This window comes from Stylophora pistillata, chromosome 6 (assembly GCF_964205215.1).
Source record: "Stylophora pistillata chromosome 6, jaStyPist1.2, whole genome shotgun sequence".
NCBI classification, from domain to species: domain Eukaryota; kingdom Metazoa; phylum Cnidaria; class Anthozoa; order Scleractinia; family Pocilloporidae; genus Stylophora; species Stylophora pistillata.
In genome coordinates, this window is record NC_142524.1 from 7,227,452 (window position 1) to 7,243,920 (window position 16,469).

The 16,469-nt window shown below is 39.5% G+C and overlaps 2 protein-coding genes across 4 annotated transcripts in view; both read left to right on the forward strand.

Moving 5' to 3' along the window:
• Positions 1-16,469, forward strand: part of LOC111337096 (uncharacterized) — a 47,286-nt gene that overhangs the window by 29,384 nt on the left and 1,433 nt on the right. For all 3 annotated transcript variants that reach the window (XM_088762494.1, XM_088762495.1, XM_088762496.1), the window contains 18 exons: positions 468-534; positions 1,015-1,196; positions 1,725-1,781; positions 2,229-2,295; positions 7,507-7,742; positions 8,013-8,069; positions 8,377-8,443; positions 8,662-8,867; positions 9,908-9,964; positions 10,317-10,392; positions 10,844-10,994; positions 11,160-11,380; positions 12,378-12,562; positions 13,589-13,687; positions 14,081-14,314; positions 15,076-15,290; positions 15,381-15,421; positions 16,062-16,158. In XM_088762494.1, the coding sequence (XP_088618620.1) occupies positions 468-534; positions 1,015-1,196; positions 1,725-1,781; positions 2,229-2,295; positions 7,507-7,742; positions 8,013-8,069; positions 8,377-8,443; positions 8,662-8,867; positions 9,908-9,964; positions 10,317-10,392; positions 10,844-10,994; positions 11,160-11,380; positions 12,378-12,562; positions 13,589-13,687; positions 14,081-14,314; positions 15,076-15,290; positions 15,381-15,421; positions 16,062-16,158 (2,315 nt within the window). The remainder of the gene's footprint in view (positions 1-467; positions 535-1,014; positions 1,197-1,724; positions 1,782-2,228; positions 2,296-7,506; positions 7,743-8,012; positions 8,070-8,376; positions 8,444-8,661; positions 8,868-9,907; positions 9,965-10,316; positions 10,393-10,843; positions 10,995-11,159; positions 11,381-12,377; positions 12,563-13,588; positions 13,688-14,080; positions 14,315-15,075; positions 15,291-15,380; positions 15,422-16,061; positions 16,159-16,469) is intronic.
• Positions 1-16,469, forward strand: part of LOC111337089 (uncharacterized) — a 102,547-nt gene that overhangs the window by 29,380 nt on the left and 56,698 nt on the right. The gene's annotated exons all lie outside the window — the stretch shown is intronic.

Below are 16,469 nucleotides of genomic sequence, written 5' to 3' on the forward strand. Positions count from 1 at the left end.
TTTTGGATTTCATGCTCAGGTTTCTTCTTCAGTAAAAAAGGAAAAATGCTAGAGCGCATTAAATAGCTTTCAAGAGAAAGTTTTCTGGAGCCAATTGCTCGAATGGTGGTGTCATCAATCCAAGATTTCAAGCTAATGGAGTTTGATTGCAACTTTTAGAAGTGCTCGTGAGCTTAAGTATTAAAATTTACATGCAAACTGAAGGAAACGACATAACTATGAGCAGTAAAATAGTTCGCATAAGTGCAAGCTAAAATCAGATATTCACAACAAACTCAAAAGTTAGGATACGAGACATTCTTCATGGACAAAAAATGAGTGTTTTCAGTCGGATATACGGGGAAACTGTCATTTTCTCGGGACTTCTGGGGGAGGTTTTATGGTGAGTAATCTCTGACACATCATCCGGAATTGTCACAGAAATTGACCATATTTCACATGTTCTTCGTGTGTTTTTGATTTCGAAGGTCAAAGCTATGTTTTCCAATCCCAACGTCAAGGGGAAAAAGACAAGATTCTCGAAAACGGCCCCAAGTAAGTATAATAGTGTACTATTTGTTTCCTTTGCTTGTTAAGTTAGTCAACCTGTCAGTCAGAATTGACAGAAACTTCAGGCAGAAATAAAACTCTTAGCAAAATACTGACTGAACGGTCGGAAAACGCCATTTCCGGGCATAATGCAGGACAAATTCTCCCCTTACCTTTCTTAGCCTACAGTGCAGGCGCCTAATGAGAGCGAGTTGACGTTGTAGGCTCTTGATCGTTTATCCGAACGCCATATTTGATTTGGAGTCAGAGCAGAATCACCCCCTTGGTGTAAATTACTTTCTCTCTCCAGCCTTCCGCTGCCATAAAAATCCAAGATGGCGGCCATTTTTCGCTAAGAAAATCTGATCACTCGCTCGCCCTAATTACAACTGCTCTGCAGACTATACCCTTCTTAATGAATGTCACAGATCCCAGATGGCGTTCATTACAATCGAAGCTAACAGTTTTTTTTTAATTTCATTTTAGCGCCCGATAAAAACACAGTAAACGTTCGTAACTTGACCTACAACTCGTTTAACTTAAGTACTGTGGTGATTGAATGGCAAAAACCGCTTTTCGATGAAAGTAACGTAACAAAATACGACATAATATACAGACGAAGAGGGAATCCGGACAGAGAAAAGACGTTCGACCTCCAGATTGATGGGGTAAGACCTAAAAACGTAAGGCAAACTAACCTAGAAGATGAAAGAAAGGGACAAACAAACTGTAGTTATGCGTCGGTGGAACAATACAAAATTATTTGGTTTTATCATCTGAAATGATAATGTAACTTAGCTACCGTAAACTGAGATTTCCTAAAACTTTGGATGAAAAATTAAAGGTTTGTATCATCTCGACAAGAGGCTCCTGATATACAGAGCTTGTCAAACGGAATGACACAATCGTTAACAATGATTTGCAGTTGCCTAATATCGCTAAATTTGAATCATTTTTACTTGATAAGTCTGGAAAATTGTGTTTAATGTTAAGTATTCCGTTAACCTGAATACTGAAAAATCCAGCATTTCAGCCAAAAAATAGGGGAAGAGTAAAGAAACAAACGGTTATGGCCATGAAGGACCACGGCGTTATGGATCGCTTAGTACATCAGTAAGCCATTTAAATCCCAAAAATTCGTACAGGGTGTGAAATATGAGTATGAAGAATAATTTGCCATTTTACCACCTTATTAGGGGAAGATGTCTTTTATCATCCATGGCTTAATCACTGGTGACAATCTAGAAGTAGAGGTAAGGAACCAGTATTCTATACTTTGAGATTTTCTTTTCTTTGAATTAAGATTTCTGGTTCCCTAATTTCATGAAAGGGGGCTTAATCCTTGTTGGTTAGATCCTATGAGACCACAACTGCTTGTCCTATCCAAGTAGAGCATTATTAGGAACATTTATCAAAACCTTGAAAAGAATTCACCTTTTATTTAAATTCTTACTGTCTTTAAAGGTGACGCCGATGTTTGATGCTACTAACCAATACGCTATACTTGAAGATATTATTTTCGTTGATTTAAGATTTGTCGTTCCCTAATTTCATCAAAGGGAGCTTAATCCTTGTTCGTTAGATCCTACGAGACCACAACTGCCGTCACAAACTTGAACTGCCCAAGTGGAGCATTATTCGGAACATTTATCAAAACCTTGTATAGAATTCATCTTTTTGAATTCTTGTTGTCTTTTAAGGTGACGCCGATGTTCGATGCCAGTTTTATCGCAGGAATTACTTCAAAAATCATTATTACGCCTCAAAGTAAGAAATAAGAATGTTTTTCAGCCTCTTCGTTTCATATCTTGTTCATACTGTTGTTGTTATACAAGATGAATTCGCACCGACAATAAACACCATTTGCTGAGCCAAAACGATGCGCAGAAAAATAGCGACAACGCACAAATATAATCCTGCTATTTAATTGTTCCTTATTCACAAACTAAAAGGTTCAAACCCCCTTAATAATCTAACCGAGTGCTCCTGAATATATATATATATATCTATATGATGAGTTTCTGGAGTCGGACTAGTTCAAAAACATTAAATGTTTTTGAGCTAGTCCGACTCCAGAAACTCATCTTTATTCACTGCTCTGGTCTTACCATCCAGCACTTTTATAGCAGATGAAGTCTTCATTTTCAACTACCACTGGTAGTTATGTATTTATATTTAGTATAATTTTAGAGCTGAGCAAAGAGTTTCCAGCAATCTGATTGGTCGAGCGGTTCCTTATATGACGCCATATAAACCGCTCCACGCGGTTTACATAAAATATTAAAATAAAATTTCAATAAATGTTACTAAAATGGTATGATTTTAGAAATTTCGCTGTTGTTCAGCACTGAAATTATACTAAAACAATTATTCGCCTCAGGTTCGGTGAATATTGTCAAATAATCCCCTCGACTTCGTCTCGGGGATTACTCGACGATATTCACCGAACCTGAGACGAATAATTGTTATTTATTAAAAACTGCATCATTGGATAGTGCAATTCAAGTCTTTTTATTGGCTTAGCCATTATGGTATATGAGCCAATATACCATAATCTGATATCTGTACATTGTAACATCCGGTTTCTTCCTACAAAATAAAGTCGAGAAGATTTGCCTAATATCTTGGGGCCTTTTTTTTTAATAAAACAATTATTCCACTCGCGCTTGTTGGATATGAGATGATTATAGCCAACGAGGCGCTACGCGCCTCGTTGGCTATCTTTCATCTCATATCCAGCGCGCGCTTGTGGAATAATTGTTAAATATATATATATACAGAGGGATCAAACTTGGTGTCCGTGAAACAGTGCTCGATACAAATAGTAGAGCGGGTATAATGTGTGGTAGTCGGAAAAAAACAACTACATATACATCCCTACAGACCTGTTTCGTGGTTGCCCTCTCATCAGGGGATTTTAATTAAAATTAATTAAGATTAATTAGTATTATGTATATATATGTATACCTATATATATAATGTGTGGTAGTCGGAAAAAACAACTACATATGCATCCCTACAGACCTGTTTCGTGGTTGCCCACTCATCAGGGGATTTTGATGGCAGAATAATGCGATACCATCGCTTATATATTACACTAATTGTTAACTAACATGGCTTATGCAGTGTGAAAAGTGTCAAGTCAGCTGTTGCGTAGGAGTGCTTTGTTTCTGTGTCGGCAGGAAGAGACGAGTTCGTTACGCTTGTTGAGTGTTGATAGGTCTGGGTGGCAGATGATTAGGAATTTCTCTTTAAGGCACTGGTTGCATCGTTTGCTTGAGCTGTTGTAGGGCAGGTGGGAAGATAGGATGCGCCAGGTGATGGAATAATTGATGTTGTTGTCTTTAAGTGTGCAGATGTGTTTGCTGAGTTCGGTGGAGTTGCGGTGTTTTGCGTGTCTGAATGATGAGGTATGGTTGGTGTAGCGCGACTTAAAGTCGTTTGCAGTGAGCCCGATGTATGTGTCTGTCGTGCTGTTGTCTTTACGTGTAATGGTAGCTTGGTATATGACAGATTGTTGGAGGCAGTTTCCGTCTAGAGGGCATGAGTTTTTCTGTCGGCAGTTGCATTTCTTGTTGTTGTTTGCGGTAGAGGTGTCGGTTGTGGCGGTGGCGTTAGTCTTTACGTGGGAGGTGAGGATTCTTTTGTTGTGGTTGTCGATGATTTGTTTTGTATTTTCCATGCAGCTGTAACTAATTTTGATTGTGTTTCTGTTGAAAATTCTGCGGAGCTTATGATCTTTGGGGAAGTGTTTGTCACTAAGCGCGAGGAATTTATGTCCGATGTTAGTGCTGGTGTTCTTGGTGAAAGGCGGGTTGAACCAGAGGATGTTGTTGCGTTGGCGCTTCTTGCGACTTTGTATGTGCGTTGGTTCGTAGTGGAGTGTGTAGCTGTAACCACTGGTGTTTAATGCTTTCTGGTAGGCGGGAGCGGCTTGTTCGAAGGAGGTTTTGTCGGATGAGAGGGATGATAAGCGTCTATTGATGCCGGCGGGGATGTTTTTCTTGGTGGACGGTGGATGGTTGCTTTCGCGGTGGACGTAGTGTAGTGTGGTATTGGGTTTGGTATATGGCTGGTAGGTGTTTTGGCTGAGGTTAAATGTGACGTCCAGGAAGTTGATTACTTGTTTGTTAGCTTCTATGGTGATGCGGAGTCCGTTAGCGTTAAAAATGCGGCATATCTCTTTTTTGATATTTTCAGTGTCCCTGGGTGTGGCGTCGGTTGTGGCAGGTCCGTCGTCTCGGTAAAGACCAATGTTTATGTTGAGATTCCGTAGCTGGGACAGGAGGAAGTTTCCGACAAGTTCACAGGTTTCGGCGCCGTCGAAGCTGCCCATGGTTACGTCAAATTTAGTGTTGCCTATTTTTTGCCAGGGTTGCTGTTTGTGGATTAAAAATCGAGCTTTTGGCATGAACAATAATGTCTCTTTCGTCGGCGGTGATGTTGTCAAAATCAGATGCGAAGTTGAGTGCTTTGTTTAGGAGGTGTAGGCTGATGGATGGGTAGAATTCTTCTATGTCGAAGCAGACGAAGTTAGAGTTGTATTTGTTGTCTATAGATCGAAACCAGTTGATAACGGCTGAGGTGTTTTTCCATAGGTTGAAGTTGCTTTTTCTCGCGATGTTGGTGTTGATGCGGTCGAGGATCTCTTTGCTCACTTTGCCTATTTCGGATTTCGCTGGGTTGATCAGGCGGCATGTCGGTTTGTTTGAGAAATTCGGTTTGTGGTCTTTAAGTGTTATGAATGCGTCTTTGTTGGCTGTGGTGTCTATCCTGTCATCGATTTGGAGTTTTGTCGCGATGTCTGTTTGTTTTATGGATTGCTTGCGTTGTTGTGGGGAGGGCTTTCTTGTAGGATTTTGTTACGTTTTTTTCTAGAAGATCGTTGTATTCTGCGGGTTCAAGTTTGTAGAAGTTGGTAGTTTTGTCTGCTGGGACCAGTAGCTTGGGTTCGTTCTTGATGCGGTTGGTGTCTTCTTGTAAAATTCAAGCAGGTGAACAGCCCTTTCCTCAACAAACTAAAAGAAGTTTTTTTCCGACTACCACACATTATACCCGCACTACTATTTGTATCGAGCACTGTTTCACGGACACCAAGTTTAATCCCTCTCTCTCTCTCTCTCTCTCTCTCTCTCTCTCTCTCTCTCTATATATATATATATATATATATATATATATATAACTAACTGCAGACAGTACTGTTTCGGCCTTCTGGGCCTCATCAGTGCAGTGCTAATGCTAGGATGGGGGAGAACCGAGACGGTCACCCCAAACGACCCAACCTTTGTGGTATCGTCTAAGCCATGCCAGAGTGCTCAAACTAGAGTAAACCAGCGAGCATGCGCAATTGCAACGGCAATGACTCATCCTAGATAGAGTGCTCAATTTGGACATGAAAGCAAAGCTTTGTATGCCAAAGAGCTATATATATATATATAATAAGTTAAAAGGCCTCGAGCCAACAGTGACGCCGCGCCAGAAGGATCCAAAAGGATTCACAGTCCAAACCTCGATAAATGGTAGGAGAAGTAGTGTGGCACACGAGGACGGACAACTTCGAGCGAAGGAAGACATATACTCAATAAAAAGTCCATAAAGTTTAATCTTTTTAGAATTTTTATTGAGTATATGTCTTCCTTCGCTTCAAGTTGTCCGTCCTCGTGTGCCACATTACTTCTTCTATATATATATATATATCTAACTAACTGCAGACAGTACTGTTTCGGCCTTCTGGGCCTCATCAGTGCAGTGCTGATGCTAGGATGGAGGAGAACCGACAGGGTCCCCCCAAACGACCCAACATTTGTGGTGTCGTCTAAGCCACGCCAGAGTGCTCAAACTAGAGTAAACTAGTGAGCATGCGCAATTGCAACAGCAATGACTCATCCTAGGTAGAGTGCTCAATTTGGACATGAAAGCAAAGCTTTGTATGCCAAAGAGCTATATCTAACTGCATATATCTATATATATATATAAACGATTATTTAGGAAAATAAAAATTAAAACTTGATACTACAGATCTGTTTCGAAAGGAAAAGTCGTCTCTCGTCAGGTGGAGTCCAACTGACGAGAGAGGACTTTTCCTTTCGAAACAGATCTGTAGTATCAAGTTTTAATTTTTACTTTCCTAAATAATCGTTTACAAGGCTCCATATGATTGTAGAGCACTCTGCGATTCAAAGATAAGGTTTTTTACATTTTTACATTTATATATATATATATATATATATATAGAAGTTGTCCGCCCTCGTGTGCCACACTACTTCTCCTACCATTTATCGAGGTTTGGACTGTGAATCCTTTTGGATCCTTCTGGCGCGGCGTCACTGTTGGCTCGAGGCCTTTTAACTTATTATATATATATATATATATATATATATATATATATAGAGAGAGAGAGAGAGAGAGAGAGAGAGAGAGAGAGAGGGATTAAACTTGGTGTCCGTGAAACAGTGCTCGATACAAATAGTAGTGCGGGTATAATGTGTGGTAGTCGGAAAAAAACTTCTTTTAGTTTGTTGAGGAAAGGGCTGTTCACCTGCTTGAATTTTACAAGAAGACACCAACCGCATCAAGAACGAACCCAAGCTACTGGTCCCAGCAGACAAAAGTGCACATGCAGTTATATATATATATATATAGAAGTAATGTGGCATACGAGGACCGACAACTTCGAGTGAAGGAAGACACATACTCAATAACAAATCTAAAAAGTTTAATAAAAAACGTTTCGGTCCGAGACCTTCATCAGTTGTAATCTCATGTTTTTTTTTCAGTTAGATTTTTGTAACATTTTAGTTTCTGCGCTGATGAAAATGAATATTGATATTAGCGCAGAAAAAATCTTAAAAAAAAAGACGAAAGGCAGTAATAGGAGCTTCAAAATCCTGTTTTGATAGCATTTTTAGAGCATATGGCATCTGAATATTAGTGCATGGTTAATTGCCACATACCTTTTTTTTTTTTTTCCTTCCAAAGGGCCTGACAACCAGGAAATACAGGTGCAAAACTTACGAGTAGGTTTGTTTCTAGAAGATGAAGAAAGCAACACTTTCAGCGTCAATTTCACCTGGGAACCTCCGCCATTCAAGTATAGCACTGTGCGCTCTTACATAGTATCCTATGAATTGGACGGAAGTTATTTAAGGGATGAGCTTTCTTGTTCACCGTTACAAAGGGACAATCGCCGATTAGGATGCTCCAAAAGTGGAGATGTAAGTTTGGATGAGATGAGCGTGTGTAACGTAACCTGTTCGTCCTATGTAAGGGACAATGAGGGGTCTAAACGGATCAATTTTTATTACCTTCACCAAAGTGGCAGAAAGGTTGGACGGTGGTTGGTCATGAATATAAGGAAGAAAGTTATTATAAGAAAGAGAATTTTGGCAATAGCCGTTGTCATAGTGATAACAACACCATAATTGCTTGTCGTATTTTGCCATGCGCTTTCATTCAATAACCTTTTTCACCGTTTCCTTTCATAGGACTTGACATTTCTGCAGGTATCTGGAATATTCCCGCATGAAAGCGTCATTGTGAAGGTATATTGAGATTGGCATTGGTTACAGTTTGAACCTTTTCTATTTTCCAACAGTGCAAATCGGATCGACGTTTGACAAGAGTTAAAATTCATCAAGAAATTTTTTTTCTTCCAACGTTATAAATGTGTACAGCGTGAGACTCTTTTTAGAAAGAAAAGCTTTTAAGAACAGCCAGTGAATTTGTTACATTGGAGATAAACCTATTTTCTTTGAGCATGTATCTTCCTAGACTTCAGTGGTATCTCTCGAAGGCATTTTTTGAATTCAATAAAACCAAGTCTTTAAACGTTTGTTTTTAAATTTTAAGGTTACACCTATTTACAGCAACAGACACATCACCCAAAAAATGGTACAAAAAAGAGGGACTGCGCCCCGTAAGTGACCTCTCTTTTGCATTTCATCTGTCAGTTATTCGTTCATCATTTTGTTTCAGCTAATTTCCCTGAAAGACTTCGTTTAAGGATTTTCAAAGTTATCAGTGCGATGAATATTTTGATCACCTCTGTGTAAAAGGAGACTTCTATCCCATATTTTTAACTGATGCAATCGCTGTTGATCTTAACTTTAGTAATTTATATCTTGCTCAAAACAGGCCCCAGGGAGGAGCTTGTTCAGGTTAATGGCTTGAAGTATGATGAGATTTTCCCTACTGCCAACAACACTTTCCTCACGACAGTGAGCTGGGAGAAGCCACTTTTCACACACAGTGATGTAAAACACTACATTTATAAATTAGCGGCGACAAATCCCCCGTTTCGGAAAAGGAGGGAAACGCTTTTGAACACCGAGACCACAACGGTAAGGGAGATGACTTTTACCAGTTGAAAAAAAGGTTGGAAACAAAATTGCAATTCCCCACGAAATCTGTAGTGACGTCCACACACTTTAAGGGCGACGGTGTTGGAAAGATGTTAGCTTGCCATTTCTAAATTTCTACCTCTAAATTTCTGTACGACTCAAAAAAGAAATTCATGGTGGTTTAACGGTTAGTACGTTCTGTAGGATAAATGTTCGACCTGATCCTTTAACTCCATTTATTTTGTCTCAATCCGTACAATCCGATTCGAAATAATGATCTGATTTAATTTGGTCTTAATCGTAAGATCTGGTTTGAAATATTTGTAGATCAGATGAAAACGCGACAAAAAAACGAAACCAAACGTCAACAACAAACTAGAGCACATGGTCCTTACCATAATATGCATACTAAACCCAGTACCGCGCGGAGAGGGCAAAACTAAACACGAAGTATTGCAATCAACACGTTAAACTCCGCGTCTTGAGACCATTGTCTCAACCCAAGAGCGAGGATGAATACCTGCGAAATGTAAGGGAAGCCTGGCGGAATGCCAGGAATAACCTAATGATGGTCTAGCATCCCATCCGGGGAAAGTAGACGTACTCCTCTTCGTTTCATGCAACAGAAATCGAGATGAGCACTGACCTGGAAAGGCCACGTCTCTCTCGAGAGAAGTTTTGATTAAGAAGGCCTACATCTCAACAAAGACACCGACCGCGCTCAGTACTGGCTCGACGAAAGGATTTCTTGGCGAACGGCAACATAATGAGGCGATTTTTACCTATCTATCCTGGCTAATTTGATCTCCTGTGAGGTTTTGTGCCAATTTTCAAATAGATTGATGCAGGTGGACTTGGCGATATTTTACACACATCGAGGCAGATGTGTCCCTTGAACTTGCTTCCTGGGCTCTGTACAAAACCAACTATTACTTAGTCGTTCGCTTGCTGTCAAAGTTTGGGTTAATTTAATTGTGCATGCTCATTTTCGAAAAATCCACTTTTTATGACTTGACGTCTTTGTGCTTTCTCTTTGGCAGACTGGTACCAATGTAACAATTAATGGAATCAGTAGAGTTGATGGAGTCGAATTTCAGGTATTTTACCGTAACACGTTTGTGCAAGCGAATCTCTACTTGTCTCCTCACATACAATAAGAAAGTAATTTAGTTCTTTTTGAAGAGAGATATCTATTATTAACATTAGATGAACATAGAAATTTAGAAAGTAGAATTGAACGATGCGAGTTTCACATGTAAGAGGAACATTGAGATATGCCATTTCCGCCATTAGAAGGCTAGTGGGAGTCTTAAAAAGAGTCATATCGCGCAACTTTTTGGGCTGTGTAGTGATAGCGGAGCTCTAGCTCGCAAGCGCGCTAGCTGAGCTATTTGAACGCACAAGCAAGCTCTTAATATGGAATTGACTAACTTATCTGTGTCTTGCCAGGTTACTCCGGTATTCGTTGTGTCTGGGGTTACTGGTGCAGATGCCAAGATCTCGCTTGCCTGGAAATCACAAACCAGTAACTGTTATACTTTTATTTTTGATTGGAATCTTTGAGACAAGAGTTGCAAGAAATCCCGCGCCATCCTCTCAACTAAGTAGATTCAAAACCAAAACCATTCCTTTCTCTCCTTCGTGTTTTTGCACTAGGGGGAGTTTGTTACCTTCCCTCTCAGTTCCCATTGACTCCACGCGACTTTTTCTGCTCCTTCATTATCAGTTTGCGACATTCAATCGAAAAGCACTAATAGAAAAATTTATACAGCTCCGTAAGACACAAATTTCTCAATTCATGCGGTGCTTTTATCTCATACTACATAAACATTTCGAACTCTTTCTTATGTTAAATATTTTCTTATATGTATTATCTCCCTAATGAAGTGTATGATATTGGTAAGAATACGTCCGACATAGGCGATGATTAGACCGCTAATGATGATAACGATGATGATGATTATCATCATTTTCAGGTAAAAATCCTCTGTCTGATCCAATAACCACAGCTGAACTAACTGGGATTGTTATAGGAGTAGTATTAGCTATATTGATAGCAACGGCGCTACTTATTTGGTGTTACCACGAAAGACAAAGACAGATGAGAGCTAAAGGACGTGTCAGAGGGTATGTCCTTAAAACCAATTTTACCGGTACACAATGAACTATCGCTACATAGTTACGAAAAACTATCTTCACCAGCTATTTCATAAATTTCAATAACTTTTCAATCAGTCACGTTTAATCGACTTTCCATTCATCTTTCACTCATTAATTTTTTTGCTTTGGCAGCAAAAATGCTTTAATGATTGATCATTGGGAAGTAGATGGAGACTCAGTGACCCTGGAGGAGGAGCTTGGAGAAGGGGCCTTTGGAAAGGTGTACAAGGGGGTCCTGAAGGAGTCTACGTCGCCATCACGGAAACTCTCAATGATGCCTCCCATAAGCCCCACGGGTAGAAACACGCTCAAGCAGACGGAAGGACTTATTGTGGCAGTTAAAATGCTACATGGTCAGTTGAAGTTATGTAATGTTCTCATACCTAAATAAAAGCGTCCTTCCAAAAATCAACAAAAACTATATCACATACTTTAAATTTCAACGAACTACATCCCCAAGAGATAAGGAAATCGGAGTCACACCCTTTAAGGTATGGTTACCGGACAAACGAACAAATTGTGCGTAGTGTATACTCGAAACATTGGAATACTCAGTGTTTAGCGAGACTCAGTGACCCTGTACTACTTAGTCTGAGTCTGCCTACGTACTTAGTCTGCAGGGAACTAAAGCGACTCAGATAAAGTTATTAAGACTCTCAAGGGAAGAGAGGGAGGGGTTCTGATTAATGAATAAACAATCCCTAAACTGGGTTTCTTTGGTTACACGTCCCCACTCTGTTTCTCTTTGAATTTGTCCACGGTATAGTGTCTAGTTGCTGTGCTTGGTAAATAGCCAACCAGCGTGCCTCCTGCCAGCTGTGATTTTCATTCTATAGTAATAGTAATAGTAATGGTAATAGTAATAGTAATAGTAATAGTAATATTAATAGAGTAATCAAAGTTTAATGTCGTTACTTGGGGTATGGTTACCCATATTGCTCGAGCCAGAGGCTCATGTATGAAACGCAAGACAAGAACCCACCCCATCCCAACCCAGTGGAGGACATTCATCACACAGTAATCTCGTGCGTGGGAATTTAACGTCTCCTACCCCTAGCCCTGCAGGAGACGGGACCTCCATTTACTTGTCCCTATCCGAGAAGAGTAGAATATCTAAACCATTTTTTGATGTTATAGAAAGGCAGCATATTCTTCTCAATTATTTTAAGACCTTGAGTGTTGGTCAGGCTGGGGCTCGAACCTTCGACCTCCCGCACATCAGTCCAGTGCTCTATCCATTGAGCTAACCGGGAGGCGATACAGAATTTTTCTTTGCATTGGCTGTTATAACCTACTGGAAGTGGACAATTAAAGGCATAAGTCATTTGTAATCATCACTTTTAATTACAGGAATGGCAGATAGCGATCAGCGCAGAGAATTTCTTGAGGAGATACAGCTAATGAAAGCCGTGGGAACGCACAAAAATATTGTCAATATGTTGGGCTGTTGCACTGTAGAGGAACCAATGTTTTTGCTTGTTGAATATATTCCTTACGGAGACCTTTTGCATTACCTACGAAAACGTCGAGGAAAGGTATTCGCCTGACGCGAGAGAGCATCAAGATAGCAAGCTAAACCACTTTCATATGATGTTTTCATTGAAAACCCCCAGGTGATGTGAGAACACTGTAAACGAAACCTGCGTCGAGGTCCTGTAGACATCCTTTGTGGTGTCATCTCTCCACTCAGATATCGCGATTCCCAAAATAACTTGAATTAGTATCCAAATGTGCTTTGTAGAGTACAAATAACGCGCGAGACGAGTACAAATATCACGCGACATTTGTACTCCAGAAATATCCCCGAAATTGGTCCACACTGAAATACCAATTCGGCGTGTTGGATAATAAATCTCATATTAAACGTTTTTTTGTGTAGTATCGCTGAGTATTTTTACGAGTTGTTTGTTTTTTGCCTTGCCTTACAGGCTAGTTAAAATACGGCACAATTCATAAAAATACTCAGCGATACCACACAACAAAACGTCCAATAAGATTTATATAGATTTCCTTACGAATACGTGCGGAGCTGGTGAGGTGAGGGTGGACTCTGCTGAGTTGATCCTCTCTAATGGCGATTTTCGAAACAATGACTAAAAAATCTCCAGGCAAAGTTCGCAGTTCTTTAACTATATCTACGAGATGAATGATCATGTATGCAGGGTTACAAATAATGAGTCGCTCAAGAGTATAGTCGGCTGAGCTATGAGGTAGCTCGTAGAGTTCCATCGAATCAGGAGCATTTTCCCTACCTAGCTTATAAATTAATGACTGTTTCGTGCAATTTTCAACATTATTTTTCTTCGATTATAAATGACTGTTTAATAGAGGTTTTGCACAGCAGCCATGTTGGATGGCAGGAACAATAGATCATTTTACCCATGGGAAAAAAATTTCTTTCTTATGCAAAATATTTTCATTGTTCCTGCCATCCAACACGGCTGCTGTTCAAAACCTCTATTTAAGTGTTAAATTATCTAGTCTGAATGAAATTTCGAAACCCATCCTAAAGATTGATGTGTTTCCGCGCTTTAAGAAGATCTACTTTTTTGTCTCATTAGGTAAAAGAATATCTTGGTGACGAATCACGTGGTCCGTATCGTTCCACATACTGCGAGACTTACGTATTTGACAAACAGTTGGGGGAAAGAACAACAGTGGTAGGTGTAATGTATGCGTTTCGGTTCCCGCCTTCAATAATTATGTGCGCTTCGTTTCGGTGTGCGTTTACGGGACCGCTATTATGAATACTGCTGTTGTTGAGACTCGCTACTGAATAGTAAAAACAATCATTAAATGAAAAAAAAAATTATTTACAGTAGTGTAAAAAATTTTTTTTTCTTTCTGTTTTGATCATTGCGTATTCATGTTTTATGTGTGATAATGAAAAATTAGTCTTAAGAAAGCCAATGCGATTTGAAATATCCTTTGGAAAACTCCTAAAAGACAACCAAGAATTGCGCAATTTTATCGAAATTAAATCTGAACAATTGCCAAAGTTTAATAGGCAGCAATTCAGAGAAACTGAAATTCTCTATTTCATTTCGTTTCAGGCCACAAGGAGTGACCGCATTTATGTCAACAGCCCTGATGCGCCAAAAGATGATGATGAAACCATTCAAATTCTATCATTTTCATCAAAAACAGAAGAAAAAGGGATGGAAAATAAAGGAATGGAAAATAAAGGAATGAACCAAGATGAGGATCATAAAGAAGTTGTTGTTGACGAGGAGACTCTTACCCCAGGAGACCTTTTAGCATTTGCCTGGCAAATCAGCGAAGGAATGGTGAGACATTGATTCGTTTGAATCAACTCAGCAACAATTTGATGCTTACCTTACAAGAGTCACTAGACTAACAGTTTGCTGTTATTGTTCGAAATGTCATGAGTATAAAAAATGGACTGTCCTATCAAAAATATTATACTTACCTTGGACAAGGCAGTGATTTAGTGATTATGCTTAAGAAGGTTACTAACTAGCATCCACTACAGAGCTTTACTTCTTTCTTATTTGTTTGTGTCTTTAATATCTTGTCGTATGCACAAATGGACACCCGCTCACGTGCTCGCACGTTGGTTATTTCGAGAGATATCCTGGATTTTGAGTGTTATTGAATGTTGGGACGGGTACAAATCGACCAGCAGGTCGGGTACGAACCAATACAAGCTGGGTACAAATCGTATGAATTTGGGCACGGAGCGACTGAATGCAAAACTTCCATGGGTATGAAACGACTAGACACCAACGTAGGATGCACCCCCATTAACCTGAAACCGCCAGAGAGATTGATCTAGCCGTCCCATTTTTAGAAGTACTTAAGTAGAAACCCATTAATCAAATATCATTCTAGATAATAGATCGAGAGGATAGGTGGAAAGAACCCTTAAGGTCATCCGCAAAAAGTGTAGTATCACAGCATTAATTTTTTTGCTTCTCTTCTTACTGTTTTCCAAAAAATATAGAGCTATTTCAAGTTTAGCCTTTTTGAGTGAATGTATTCTTTTTAATGATAAAGAATTCTTGTTTGTTAACTTTTAATCTTGCAGGAGTATTTGGCGAGGAAAGGATTCGTGCATCGGGATTTAGCGGCCCGCAACGTTCTTGTTGGTGAGAGGAAGATAGCTAAGGTGGCAGATTTTGGTCTGACTCGCCACGTTTATGAAGAGAAGGTTTACCATGCAAAGAGAAACCGGAAACTTCCTTTGAAGTGGATGTCAGTTGAGGCCATTTTTGATCAAACCTTCACAACTCAAAGTGATGTGTGAGTAAGATTTCTGTTTTAAAGGCTTTTCGCTTTCTCGGCTGCTCGTAAAAATGGAATGCTAATCGTTCATTTTATGTTTACAACTAGGTGGGCTTTCGGCGTTCTTCTGTGGGAGCTGGTCACATTAGGTAAGGGGAAGACTTCTTAAAATTATTCTAATATATTGATGAATCTAATAAAGCTAGTTGTCTGTAGTATTTAAGCCAGTCCAATCTTAAGAGAATGTGAAAGAAGCCAATAGGACCTCACAGCAAATCAAAATTCAGGACATTACTGAAAAAAAAAAAAAAAAACCTCTGGAAGAAATTAGCGATTGGTTCTTGTTTCTAAACAATTGGCTGAACAAGTTTTGTTCTTAGTTTCTGAGGCTATGGAGCACTAAAGCAAAACTAAAGCAATGCTGAGTCGAATCCACAAGGCTGTGGAATTGTCCGGGTCGGACACGTAAATCGAAGAAAAGCGTCGAAGTAACACGAGTACAGCCTTCGATACCCAAAAAGTTTAATAACAGCGGAGAGCGTTACACACGATGTCGACCTTTCATCCTTGCAAACCATAATAACCTGGGAACATAACAACGATTACCATGTGAAGCAAAATTCGAAACAGAAACTATTTAACAACTTAACATATGATGAAGGAATTGCAAGCTGCTAAAGCATTATGCTCCTGCACGTAGAACTGCGGAATGGAATTAACAATAACGACTTATTGAGGAATAGCCTCACACCAACTTATAATGAAAATCTCTGATGCGTCCTGTTGCAGGCGGAACACCATACCCTACAGTAAACAACAGAGAGTTGCTTCGTCTACTTAAAAATGGATATCGGATGGAAAAGCCAGACATCTGTAACAATGAAATGTAAGTACAGTAAGCAGGTTATTTTCGTTTGACGCTAAAGCAATGAAATCGCACATGAATCGAAATTCCAGTAATGCCAAGATATAATAAGTTTCGGTTCAAAACAATAGGCCATGAACTGCCTTACCACTGGTTTAATACCAATTGATATCAGAACGAAAACCAATTTCTTTATCTGACATAAGCTGGAAGATATAGTTATGTCAATGCTCAATTTACGATTTTACTTTGTTCCTACCATAATCTGATTTTAGGTCACAACAATTATCATTGAATCAAATACATAAAATGCAATGGACGAGAAATTGTCG